A 14,269-nucleotide genomic window follows, 5' to 3' on the forward strand; every position below is an offset into this window, starting at 1 on the left:
ACCCCCCCTCCAAACCTTCCCCCTTCAACTAGCCCTGCTGGTAACCTCATCATATTTAAACAGATGTTTTAGGATGTTTATTGCTTACATGGCAGGCCTTCACTTGGCCTCTTCCGGCTTACATAGACACTAAGTACACACCAAGGCAGGGAGACTGCACTGTCCAACACAGTGATGTGGAAACCACAGTCAAACCAACATGTTTTAAATAAACTGCACCGCAACACCCAAAGCACTACACCATCTCCTTTCCCCTCACACCTGCCAGGAAGTAGGATACTAGCTACTCTTGGTTCTAAGAAGAAATCTCTCAAGGCCGGATGGTGTTGAATGAGACAAGGGGGCTGAGAGGCCAGCACACCCTCCACAAGGACGGAGGAGAGTGAATCATACAGCTCAGGTTGCATTTGGACACTAAAACATAATGACAAGCTTGATCATAATCACAACTGAGAGATTTAATCATTCAACACACCTGTCTTTTAGTTTCCTTGTGTTGAGCGCTCCAGAAGTAGCCAGCAGAGCGCCACAGAGGGCCGTGAGGAAGAGGAGAATGGAGGAAGAGGATGAACTGTCTATGCTACGCATACAGAAATACGGCGGTCACCTGCGTTCTGATGAGGCGCGGGGAGGGGGACGGGGCGGAGGCCCGGAGGCTGACGGAGGGCGACGGGGCCCTGGCCTCCCGGTGGCCGCTGTGCCTGCGCTGGCGGAACTGCCGCTTGGCCTCGTAGCCGTTCTCCGGCGAGGTGCCCGGCACTTCGGAGAACACAGACTCGTCGTCGGACACCTGCAGCTTCTCCAGCTCCTTGTTGATGTGCTGCAGGTCCGCCACGGTGGACCCGGCCTGCTCCCTCTCCGGGCGGCCCAGCTCCGAGCACAGGCTGAGGATCGTCTCCAAACGCTGACGCTCCTGAAACACGGAAACAGACCAATAGCACCCCATCCAATATTACAGAACATCAAGAGGAGCCCCATGGGTCCAGATAAACAATAGGATAGGATACTGTATCCAATAAGATAGAGGGTCTATCCAGGTGCCAAAAGTGGAGGGATTGAATAAAAATAATGCTAAGTCACTGGTGAATACATAAGATTTATTTGTATATAGCCCCATGGATAAGAGGGACTAGCCTTGGTATAGATCCCGAAGTCTGATTGTCAGATAGAAAAACAAACCCCGTAAAAAGCACACTTTGTTTAGTTTGTGAAATAATCCACAAGAATCAGATTTTAGAGAACCAATAAAAAAGCTCCATAATAAAATTAGTTTATTCTAGCCTTGCTGCACCAGTCTTACTCAAAGATCCTGAAAGCTGACTGTAGGACAGGAAACAAACACAACAAATGCACATTTGGTTCAGTTATGATCAAAAATTATCAAAAAGACCACGATTTCAGACTCAATAACAACACCACTCAAATGCAAACTGGAAAAAGACAGAGTAAGCATCTCCTTTCAAACTGATGCAAATTGACCAGCACACAAGACTCACAAAAGTCTGCAAGTCAGATGTTCTAGGCTGCCATTTCAAATGAATGTTTCCACTGCATAAATCGTCTATGGTTAAATAATCCACAGCACGTTACACAACCACAGTAAAATTTTAATTAACTTCAGTTAATTAAAATATTGTTGCAGTTCGACACATTGAACCATTTCACATTTTTTTTACAGCTTGGCAGTTTCTAATAAAGTCCTTAAAGTTGCAGAACTGCTGCAGAGATGAGGGTTGAGATGGATAGATGGAAGGATTCAAGTGTAGAGATGAAGGGATTAGGGTCCGAAGAAATGGATGGATGGGGAGGAGAGAAACTAGACAACAGTGACTGAGGGACTGCAATGTAGTGATGGAAGGATTTGAGTGAAGAAAATGAAGGATTGTGGCCCAGAGCCAAAACAAAGTTATGGGTAAAAACACTAAAGGAGTCCAGCTGGCCTAGGAATGCGCTGGATCGACATGCGGCATAAATGTTATGATAATAAATAAAGAGCTATACACATATTTACAGCTCGCTGAAAAAGCAACATTTACCAACATTTTTCAGACAAAAAACAGAACGTTTAAAAACCAAGAGTCAGCCATCCACTTTCAGCCAGCAAACTTAGCCACTCAAGAGCTCATCTAAGAAAAGAAGGAATTCCAACCCAGTACCACATCGCAGAAGGTGGGAGCGTTTTGGAGGAAACAAACGGCTGGTGGCCACCCACGTGGAATGAAGTCACTGTGTCTCCTTACTCCAATGGAAACGTAAGACCAGGGCCAGTATTTGTGGTGAAGGGACACTGAACCCAGATCATTAACAGAGAGGGAACATAGACTGGAGTGCTCTCAATCAATTCTTTCATTTTGCCTGTACATGGATGCTCCCTTAAATAGTAAGTTTTATTTGCAGGGGACAGCCTTCCCAACATTAATACTGCCAGCCACATGCTATTGCCTACCTGCGAATGTAGCTGAGAGCAAGGGTTTACATACCAGCTAACCCAAAGCATGTGCCTATATTCTATCCTGATGGGAGTGGTCTCTTCCAGGATGACAATGCTCCCATCCACAGGACATGAGGGGTCACTGAATGGTTTGATGAGCATGAAAATGATCTGAATCATATTCTATGGCCTTTGCTGTCACCAGATTTCCGCCTAATTGAACACTTATGGGAGATTTTGGACCTGTGTGTTAGACAGCGCTCTCCACCACCATCATCAAAACACCAAATGAGGGAATATCGTTTGGAAGAATGGTGTTCCATCCCTCCAGTAGAGTTCCAGAGACGTGTAGAATCTATGCCAAGGTGCACTGAAGCTGTTCTGGTTACTCATACTGGTCCAACACCTTAGTAAGGTTGGTTTCCTTTAATTTGGCACCAGTCTGTATATACCCGTTACTGCACCATAAAACATGCGATTACAAACTTGCAACTGTAGCCACGAGTCTTAGCTCAGAACATGGTATTATAGACCTGATGACCCAGAGCAAGTAATTATTAACCGGCATACTTGACATGCTTGATTGTATACCAGTGGTCAGTGAGTGTGTATTTTGACTGGGTGGCTACAAGGATTCTCAGGACTTCTGCCAGGCTGTAAAGGGCACTGAATGGGTGGTTCCTGGTTTAGGTCTGGACTCAATCCAAAAGAACAGGTTTGTGTTAAGTGTAACAGCTGATGAAGGCCTTGAAAGCCATCAGTCCCACAGCTTTATAGACATCAAAAGAGCAACTTAACTACCGCTTTGGTAAACAAAGTCATGGAGCAACCCTTCTCCCACAGGGGGCAGACAGTGCAGTGCAGGACAGATACCTGCCTCTACGGCCCTCTCCGCAGATGTGGCACGCTTAGGCGATTCCCACTGACGCAGCTTACACTAATTTTCAAACTGCCAAAGATTGGCACTGGCTACGGTCCACTAGGCCTTCCAGGTGGCCTCAGATCTCATAGAGTTTCATTCATTCACTACTCCTTGGGCCTGTGACTGGTAAATGTTTCAAGGGTGGTTCTGTCACCACTAATGACTGGTTGTGAGACACAAATCCACCTCACCACAAGTCAACAACTACAATACAGGGCCACAGGGGGGAGCCATACAGATGCAGTACAGATGGATCAGCTTCATCCCGGAGGAGGTACGCGCAATCGCTGGATTAAGGAGAAAGTGAAAAAGGGGAGGGGACTGAGAGGAATAGGCAGAGAAAATGAGGAAGAGAAGAAGCCTCACCAGCTTCTCGACCTCCTGCTCACGCAGCCTCTCATCTCTCTGACGCTGGTGGTAGTCTCTCAGCTCCTCCTTCCCGCTGAGAGAGCTGATGCTGCCCCGCCGTTCCCTGAGGCCGCCCAGCCCCACCCCCGCCTTGCCGAAGGACAGCCTCCGCTCCCCCAGGCCCAGGTCCAGGGAAGGCGAGGGGCTGCGCAGGCCGCTGCGCTCCAGGTCCGAGTGGGACCCCGAGGAGAAGAGGCCGGCCTTGGCGGCGGCGCGGGGGCTGGTGGGGACGCTGGCGGGGACCGTGACATCCGGCGGGTGCTCCAGGGAGGGCAGGCTTCGCCTGGATTTTGAGGACAGCGGGACAGAGGCCGTGTCCCCGTTGTGGGTGCCCAGGGAGCGGCGGGGGGGCAGGGAGAGGGGCTGGCTGTCGGCCGATTTGTAGAGGCGGGGCAGCGAGCGGCTGTAGGCTCCCATGCCGGTGAGGGACCCCGCCGAGTACTTCCTCTGCCTGGGCCCCGGGTCCAGGGCTTCGTCCCCGTCCCGCACCCCACGCCCGGATTCCTGGAAAAGGAGCCTCCGTGCCAGCCGGGGGCTGGAGGGCATGCTGGCCGGCCCGGTGTTGCCCCTGGGTGTCGGGGGGAGGGTGTCGGTCATGGAGGAGCCGTTCCACATGGAGAGCAGGGACCCGCCTCCCGGAAGGCGCCGCCCATCAGCTGACGCTGACAGGAACAGGCTGTCCTGGGACCAGTTCCGGGAGCCGGAGCGGGGATAGGGGAGCAGGTGGGTGGGGCTGAGGGGGCGGTCCCTGTCCCTCTGTCGGGCATCAGTGGCACTGTGCCGGGGCGATGGGGGCAGATAGGAGGACACCTTGAGGGAAATAGGCGGGCGGTCGCTGCTGCAGTGCCTCCAGCTCTGCTCCTGGTAACCAAGTGTGGAGGACAGGGGGTTGGGGCTGATAGGCGGGGACTGGGACATGCTGAGGTAGGAGGGGCCACAACTGCCATTGGCTCGTAGGGTCGACTCCAACGCCAACTTCCTGCGCTGCAACGTGTCCATCAACTCCTGGAGTTCTGCCCCCGACCGTACCCCCCGCGCTGACTGTGTACTGGACACACCTGCTCTCTCGCGGTAGTCAAACTTCAGACTGTCTAGAATAAGAGAGGAAATAAGGACTGTAAACACAGGAGTCCACTCAAATGCTCCGGAATTCTATGATCAGTTACCATTTACTTACATTGCAGCTACAATAAAACATTTTAATTTTTTTTTTAAACATAACTGGACAAAACATGGATTTTACAGTCAAACAGTTTTTTCTTGCAAACCCATATAAATACAGAGCCAACAAAGATCAGAAATTTTAGGGGTCTGTAGAACATACTAACTTCATCCATGCCTGCAATGTATTCCTGCTGTGGTTTGCTACCTAGTCCGCTGACTAAAAAAAAAAAGGTTATCCCAGAATTTTATACCTAACATAAACATGGATAATGTGGTTAAGTATTCTTCTATAAATGGAAAACGTTCAGTGCAGAAGCAGATTGAAGTTCTGTAGTTTTTTGTTTTTGTAGTTCTTGGCATTACAGAAATGGCAAGGCCATGAGAAACAGGCACTGTCAGCGCACCCCTGCCCGACTTCTGGACGGGGGGCGGGGGGGGGGTGCTCTGGCTGGCAGCTCCCATATTCCACAGTATCGTATAAGTGTGGACAGCCAACCAGGACAGACCACCACTACGGCGACCCGCTGACCTGCCCACAGGCTTGGGCTGGAAGACTTTTTATTTATTCTGTTTATTTGCTTTGCAGGTTTCCTGGGTGATATACTGATAACCTCACTCTACAAGTTACACAACCCTGTTTAAACTTGTAAAGCACTGAGCAGTTAGGAAACATGTGTTGCAGCAGAGTGCATTAGTTTCCATTTGGAATTCAGGCTGAAAACCTTCTGGACCTAAGCCACCATGGACCACATACGTTTTCAAAACATCTCAGTAAGTTCATCTACGAGCCGCACACGTGCTTGACCGCACACTCACTGGATTTCTGGGACATATACGTGATTTTGCAGCAGCCCATTTCCACCGGCGTACTGGAGCCACCCGTAAAACACAGCAAGCTGAGAGCTGGGGTTTGAAAAGTGCGTAATGGGACCGCCAAGCAGAAAAAAACCGGAGCTTTTGGTTTGCACTCTTGAGAGTAGTTTATAAAAACTGCACCACTGCAAAACCATTCATACAAAATATTGCAAATTTTGGCTAGCCAGCAAATAGAAAAAGTAGAGTGTACATTCAGTTTCCAAAATAATGCTGATGACAGAACACAAGAATGTGAGATTGTGCGTTTGCTGAACTATGTTTTTGTGTGGGACTACAACGAGTGCTAGTGGTCTGCAACCCGACCCGAGCCTGATGGGACACGACAAAGTTTCTGGTTTTGGGCCACTTAAAATTTTTCTGGATGAAACCAAACTGAACCAACGGTTATGTAACAAAGCCAACCAAAGCAAAACGCCAATAGGTCTGCAAGCGCCCGGAGGGAAACCGAACCAAACAGTTTAAAGAGTCTGAAACGGTCTTAGACTGAGCAGGAGGGGAATTCACACAACCACAGTCCGAATCCCCTCCTGCCACATGAATAATTGTCTGACAAGAAGTTCCTAACACAAGATATTATTGCAGCCATTAATAATAATGCATGCACAAATAAAAAAAAAACATGCACATAGTATTCCAGTCATTTATTTGCAGAAGAGTTTACAGTCCAATGTATATATTTATTTAACATGCATTTTTGGAATGACTGTGGCATTATATTTGTAGTTATATAATTTACACAAACATCTACATTCTTAACTAAAAACTGTGGTAGGAGAGGGGGGGGTGGTTCATCCTAGTGAGTGTCTGAAAATGAATTAATGCATCTTAACAATGCTAAAGTAACGCTCAGAAACAATGTAAAAAAAGCAATGCTAAAACTGTAAGTGAAAGTGGAACTGAAAATTGTGCAAGACTGTGACCACGCCAAACTCAAGCGTCTTAAACTGTGTAAAACTGAGTGTGTTGGACGGGAAGGAAAGTAAAAGTTGGAGAGTGAAAGAACATTCCTGAGGTCACATGGGAAAGAAAAGTTGATATACAGTGCACAGACTGGCCTCGGTCAAACACATCAATCACACAGAAACACCTAACTACGCTTAGAGGAACACATTCCACATGGGTGACAAACGACCTGCCAACACAGTCATCTCCTCCATCTCTGTGTACGTGCAGGACATTATGCCCCCTAACCAAGAAAAGCAGTTTAGTGAACCCTCCCATACCAAAAAACTGAATCTACTCTGAAAAAAAAAAAATCAAAACCAGAGTTCTGGCCCTGAAACCATCTGGATCATATGAAATGACACACAAATAAGGAGCAGGTTTTACATGATACTGACTGGAAGGAACCTAAGCAAAGGACGAGGGGATGGTGCAGTGTGGATGGATAGGGGCCGTGGGTCATGTGACGTGGGCCTACCTGATCCATATCCGATGGACGACACAGGGCTCTTCTGCGGCAGCATGCTCTTCATTCGTCTGGCCTCCTCAGGATGGTTGAAGCGGAAGAAGTAGGATTTACCCAGACAGACTGTGTAACCTACAGGAGACACACACACAGGGTCAGAGACAGAGACACACACAGGGTGTGAGAGACAAACATGGCAGGAGACAGGCTCACATGTGCACACTCACACTCTTACAGGGTAAGGCAAACAAACTATAATACTCTAAGCACATTCTTATTCTGGTGTTATTTCAGAAGGTCTTTGTGGTTGAATCTTTACTTGAAATTAAATTCACTACTTGAGGGAGCTAACAAAGGCATTTTTAATTAATTTTTCTGAAACCATGTAAAGCACCATTACCGCACAGGTGGAGGTGGAGGCCATGAAACAAATAAAGTATCCGTAACCATTAAAATTCAAACAACTTGTTGGCACAACTTGTGTTTAATCATAAAAGAAACTTAGAAATGTTTAAAATTACATTAGGCTAATATTGTTATCAAGAAGTTTGCAATGCATATCAGCCTCAAAGTGTTAATCCCATAAATTGCACCAGGCATTTTGCATTTATTCTGGTTTTGTGGTGAAATGTTCAATAAACCTGGTCACACAATATACAATTTGAAAGTTTTAAAACTCATGGTTCTATCTCTATAAACTATTTTACATTGCCAATGTTTTACCAACAAACATGTCTATCGATTACTTAGGAAAAATGTGCATATAGAACTCTTAATTTTATTTCATACATTCAAAAATGCATCCATGAACTATTCAAACCACAATACCCATGAATCACTTCTGCATTACACTTGATCATGAATTTGATCATTCAGAAAAACTTAAATCTGTTTTACTGAAATGTTTATAACTCCTCTAACCGCAAAGCTAACAGCAACATTGAGATTTGATTTATATGGAAATCTGTGTGATAATGGTGGCACTGTGGATTACCAGAGACACAGATGGGGACAGAGGGAATACAAACAGACAGTCATGAATAACAGAGATTAAGGACTATGTCTGAATGAGAGATTACACTCCTCCAGACCCAGTTAGGCCCCGGATGCCCTTCATTACGATCTCTCAGCTTGTCTTTAACTCAAGTGCAGAAATACAACTTTGAGGCATCAGAGTCAATGCAAATGAAAAGAGAAGTGTTTAGACTGGCCTGTGTTCATTTGGGATAAAAGTTGAAGAGAAAAACAAACAGAATCAACCCCAGAGTGGGCCTGTGCTGTGTCAGGCCTGTTGTCAGACCAGCAGAGTAACAGTAAATCCTATGGTGCTCCAAAGTATCCAAAGGGGGCAAGACCCCTGCAGAGCTCAGGACAAACTGGAGCTGAGATCACTGGTCCACACAAAAGAAACAACCCACTGCTCGTCTCATTTCCTGACTGCATGCTGACAGCACACTGACTGCTTGCTGACTGCACGCTTCAAGCATAACAGAATCACAGCAGCTGGAGGGGGATGGAGGTGGAGTTGGACAGAGTCATATGAATCTTGCCTGGGTGTGGATGCAAGCCTCTTGGGCCTTAACCCATTATTGAGATTCTAAACTCAAAAAGCCAGCACCAAATTCTGACTTCTTCCTTTGCACAAACAGCACACAAAAACTTCTAAAGCATGGTAAGACTAACTAAATGATAACAGATGTTCTGAAAAGCAACCCTTTCTCTGTGGTCAGGATTAGGGGGCACAAGACTGTCCTACCCCCCTGACCCCAGTCTTATCAAAGCCTCTAAATGTCTCAGCTTACCTGCTAGACTGGACGTCTGAATGGCTCGGGTTACATATCCAGGGTCAGTATGTTGCCTGACCCCCAATATCATGTGAAAAATTTAAACTGATTCTGACTGAGTGCTTAGGGGGAGTATCACCGAACAGTGTAAAAAAAAAAAAAAAACCTCAGCCGAGCACTCTGAAGTGCATCTCTACTTTCCAAACGGCCGAAATGCCCTGAAATCCCACAGAAATTAAGAACTGCACTCATACCACAACATAATCTGCCTTTGTGTCGTTAAATGTTGACTTCAACTATCATAGCTTTACTGGAGAGGTGGACTGATGAAGGACTAAGGGGAGTTGATGGCTAATTAGAGGACAAAAGTTGTCACATATATTAGGTTGCCTGCTACAGTACCTGATTAGTGGATAGGTACCAACATTTTTGTCAAAATTCTACTTGAGGCAGTATGTTTGCCTGCTGCCTGATTGGTGGGCAGGAACCAGAATGTCATGTCAGGGATAGGGCATAAAACCACTACGCATTCTAATAAACACGTCTTTGTTTTGCTCTGCAAGTCTCAAACATTAAAAGATAATATTTTTTTCTTTGCTAACTAATTGTTATTGACCTAAACTTTACAACTACAACTCTTACTTTTCAGAATGGGAAATTCTGAAAAGTATTTCACAGAACCAGCACACACAGAACCTATTACACGAAGGAGCGTATGCTACACTAGAGCACTTTGAGCACTGCAGAATACACTGTTCACTGAACAGAATATCAATTTCATAGTAATCCTTCCTATGAAAGATGATCACGTTTATCATATAGTATGCAATGCTTCATAAAGCAGCTATTGCACCACAGCTCCCTTCACACTATAAAGAACTACATAACATCTCGAGAACTAGAGAGCATCCAGTGCACTACAAACCATCTAATGCACTAGATTAACTTTTACATTCAAAATAAGCAGTGCATGAAAGAATGCCCCTTGGACTACAAGTCACCCAGCACATTGCAGCCAACTGAGAAAAAAAACATCCAGATGTTCTTGAGTACAAAAGCAAGCATGGAAAATGTCCAGGTCCCAATATAGCCTAATAATTAGTTCTGTTAATGCAACTATCTCTGAAAATGTTTATTTTTTCATTTGTAGCAATGTCAAGTACCTAAAATTAGCTTTAAGAAAACATAAGTTTTACAATACAATAAGTTTACATCAGCTGGGACCGCTTTGCTCCAAATTCATGCCACTTCTCCAAGCTACGAATTCAGCCATGGTGTTTACTGCATCATGCACATTAATGGCATTTGTTAATGACCCCTGACGTGTTCAGCCTGAGACTCAGCACCCTGCTGGAAACAGGGGAGAGCCATGCATACTCAGACCCAGTTTGTGGGCCATTTGTGAAAGGGTGGTGGACTGTCTGCATGACAGAGGCTTCCTGCCCAGCTGTGCAAAGAGGCAGAGCCTCAGCCGGGTTCAGAAAGTAACCCGATCTTCTGCACAAGCGCAGGGATGCAGACATTTTTCCACTGGGGCCCCTTCTGGCCACGTTAGCCAAAGACTTCCTGCTCCGTCGGTCTGTGGCAGAATGGGATGGGAGGTGGGCACAGAAGCCTGCTATCCGGAAACCCGGAGAAAGATCATAGCCCTCACAAAGCCAGAGCTCCTCCCTTTGCCTGAAGCTCAAGGTAATTACCTTTTCCCAACTAGAGGGAGGGGCTATAGAGAAAAGGGGACAACTGACTCCAATGACGAATAAAAGATGACCAGGGGAATGCATGGTATTTTGCTATAGAGATCTTTTGGATAAGCTTCCTTATCTGGCCTCTGCCAGCTACATCTATAATATGTTAACAGAAACTACGCAAAAAAAACTTTACTTGCATATTTTAAAGCACTGCACATTTTCAGGTAAGTGGCACCGCAGAAGTTTTATTTATTAGCGAAAGTTAACGAAAAAGGCTTGTGTGAGAAGAGATGAAGAGAAGGTACAACGCGGACCCTGGAGTACAGTCAAAGCTTAGTCCAGCATGTCCTGCATACTCATCCAGACAGGAGGGCCACTCTAGCTTGAATCCTGACTAGATATGCTGACTAGACTGCCCAGCTGTGAGTGAGCAGCTAAACAAAACCAAAGAGAAAGGAGGGAAAGATATCAGATGGCATTTACCTCCAAATGAGGCATCCATATGCACAGTAATGTGTGGGTTTCCACTTAGTGCAGAGTGAGCTGGGGGTGGGGGTGGTTGGTGGGCTGAGGCCACTTCTGGGGGAGTCGCGTTTCCTTATAACCACTGCAAGCATGTGTGTGTATGTACCTACACCCATGTGTGTAAGAGAATGAGTGGGTTTGAGCTCACAGCAGTTTCATTGCTGCGGAGGGACCATATAAACAGCACTCACAGCTTTGTCTAATGATTTGCAGCTCCACTCACTACATAATATTGGGGCCATTTTGACAGAAAATTACCTGAGCAATTATTTTTACTTTCAGCCCACTCCTAATCATGCTCTGTGTTATAGGACATATTTAGTCACAGAGGACAGAGACATGTTAAAGCCTTATTTGCTGTTGCTTGTTCATTACTAACATTGCTGGCTATCATAGCTCCACTCCGCCCTAAAGCAATCACACAAGCAGATACATGGCAGTTTGAGGCCTAGATGCCCACACTAAAAGCCCACCAGAATGCAGGCATTTCCATTTGACTTTCCAAGGCAACCTAATTGCACCCCTTGTCCCCAAAGGCCACAGTCTTAAAACCACATATTAACCCGAGCAGTCACAGTTCACCACTATACACGCAAAGATGACATAATGGAAACACAATGTGGAGCTCTGCGAGGCTCCGCAGCCAGAGGGCATAGGCAATTAATTTTTACCAACGCACCAAACTCTCCACAATCACGTGAACCGCATTCAACACTTCACAGAGACAATAACACCCAATTGTCCAATAACTGGACGCGTGGCTAATTCCCGGCCATTGCTAGTGTCTTTTCGATAAACAAATCCTTCTCGATAAACCGGTCTTATTTTCTAACAAGCGAAGACAAACTGTAGCAGAAGGTAGCAAACTATTTTTACTTTCTCCAAGACATGCAGAGATGACCGTTGTTCATTGGATGATGCACCCAAAATAAAAAACCAAAACGTTAATATAACCAAGTTTAATTTAAGCAGTTTTTGTTCTATTATTATTTATTTATTTTGAATCAATAATCAACTCTATAAAGCAACTCCATGAATGGAGCGTCTGAGAAGGACTGAATGGAAATTAGTTTCCAGAAATTACTCCTGTCTCAATCAATTATAAATCCGACAATATAAAAACACTTTCAAATAACTTTTCAAGAAACTTTTTTGCAGCCAAGATTGGAGAAAACGATACGATTATGGACAGCACGGTTAATAGCCTACAATTGACAATGAAGTGCCCAAATAATAAGAAGCACAATCAAAGCGGAAAATACGACGCGAGCATCACAGCTTCAACAATAAGACGCCGAAGTTAAGTAAGTTCTGTGAACTTGTCCGATTATGTTTGTTCAGAGGCAACCGACCTTTTATTGTGCTCCATTCAGCGCGCTCGACGAAAGGACACACTGTTTTGCCTGTGGATGATTAGCATGACAAAGGGATCCGTACTCAAGGAAAGACACCCACGACCACCTTAAACTCCGTCCCTCCAGCCCAGACAGTTTCCTGCTCCCACTGCTACCCTGGGTCCGCAATGGTTTCAATAGGATGGTTTGGGTGGTCGGGAGGAACGCACTACTAAACTCTTTAAGGGGGTGGTAAAGAATTAACTCAGAGTGGATCAACTGGAGCCTACAACACAACAACACATTACTATAATGTGTTGTTATTTTAATTTTATTAGCAGGCAGTGTTCGACAACGTGTAACAATATTATCAACTCTAAATAAGACTGCATTTGGTCAACGAGCAGCACCTATGTTAATCCCCCTCTTTTGTGTTGGTACGTGCACAATAGACTTAAAGACACAGCAAAATTAACTTTTCCCAGTCTTCACATTTCAGCAATAGAACTCGAAGAAACGTAGGCTATCTGTTTCTCTTGTTTTAGAAATCCCTGCGAAGTTCCCCTCAGTAAATATAGGTCATGAAAAATACAGATTAAAGAACTAAACAGAGGCCATATAAAATAACACTGTAACCAAATATGAATACATAGTTCAAAAATGATACAAATAAGCCATTTTAATGGTGGAATAAAATAAAATGAGTTGAAGAAATTCTACATTAAAATATGTAAATATTACTTAGACCACATTCAAAACATAACATTACCTGACATGGTAATTTATAGATTTGATTCTACCAGTGGGCTCCTGTGGTAACCTGCATGCTACTGAATGTCGCTTATGTGACATGATCAAATAGTAAATAATGGAAGAAATATCCAGACTCATTTGGTGAAAGTTAAAGGGACTCCATGAGGGGATATACTGCTATAATGTTTCTATCCCATTTAACTTTCTGTCCAAAGATTAATCGTATGAAACAGGTATAACTGAGAAAACAGCACAAAAATAAATAAAATGAAATGATCCTCCTCCTGCACTAAGAATGGTGACATTGTGGAAAACTTTGTTTTATAATATGACACAAACAAGACAAAATAAGAGAAGAGATGTTTTCATCTCATTCAGTCCAGAGAGTTGCTGAGGTTCTGTTGAGCACACTGTAAAGTGTAAGGGTGACTACAGAATGGCGTCTGTCTGGGTGTCATAGGTAAAAATGTCTTCACCAGAAGAATGACATCATACAAATAATCTAACCCTCATAAAAACAGCTTTACATAAACCCGAGCTCAACTAGACTCAAATTATTCTCATGTCTATACAGTACAGAATTAGAGAGACTAAAGAAACTGGTCTTTCCTGCAGGCAGTGTGATGTTTTCTCAGTCTGTTGGTAATTTTGTATGTTCTGTGCTTTGGTCAAAAGAGGGTGCTAGGTATACATTGTGACAATTCAGCTGCAGATGCCCACTTTGGATCTTCAGGCAGTATCAGAGCATACGCCATTACAGCATCACAGACAGGACTCCAGCATGCATTGCATCATGGGAGTTCTACTTAAACATTTTCTGTAAACTCCCACAGACAGGGAAGCAGCTCTTATTGCATCATGGGGAGGGGTTCACTGGAGCTAGTCCCAGATCTAGCTGATTGTTTCCAGACTTCAGCTCTGGAGTCAGTCTTTCTATTGATTCTCCAAAACGGTTAATCTCTGAGTCTGTGGTGTG

At 44.9% G+C, this 14,269-nt stretch overlaps 1 protein-coding gene across 8 annotated transcripts in view; it reads right to left on the bottom strand.

Moving 5' to 3' along the window:
• Positions 1–14,269, bottom strand: part of phldb2a (pleckstrin homology-like domain, family B, member 2a) — a 43,752-nt gene that overhangs the window by 19,291 nt on the left and 10,192 nt on the right. For 5 of the 8 annotated variants that reach the window (XM_035433951.1, XM_035433953.1, XM_035433956.1 and 2 more), the window contains 3 exons: positions 7,222–7,341; positions 3,720–4,852; positions 608–913 (listed from right to left, as the gene is read on the bottom strand). In XM_035433951.1, coding sequence (XP_035289842.1) covers positions 608–913; positions 3,720–4,852; positions 7,222–7,341 — 1,559 coding nt within the window. Of the gene's footprint in view, positions 1–607; positions 914–3,719; positions 4,853–7,221; positions 7,342–12,558; positions 12,719–14,269 lie in introns of those variants that run through there. The other 3 variants (XM_035433955.1, XM_035433954.1, XM_035433958.1) reach the window with 2 other exon arrangements.

The sequence above is a fragment of the Anguilla anguilla genome, chromosome 9 (genome assembly GCF_013347855.1).
Source record: "Anguilla anguilla isolate fAngAng1 chromosome 9, fAngAng1.pri, whole genome shotgun sequence".
Taxonomy (NCBI): domain Eukaryota; kingdom Metazoa; phylum Chordata; class Actinopteri; order Anguilliformes; family Anguillidae; genus Anguilla; species Anguilla anguilla.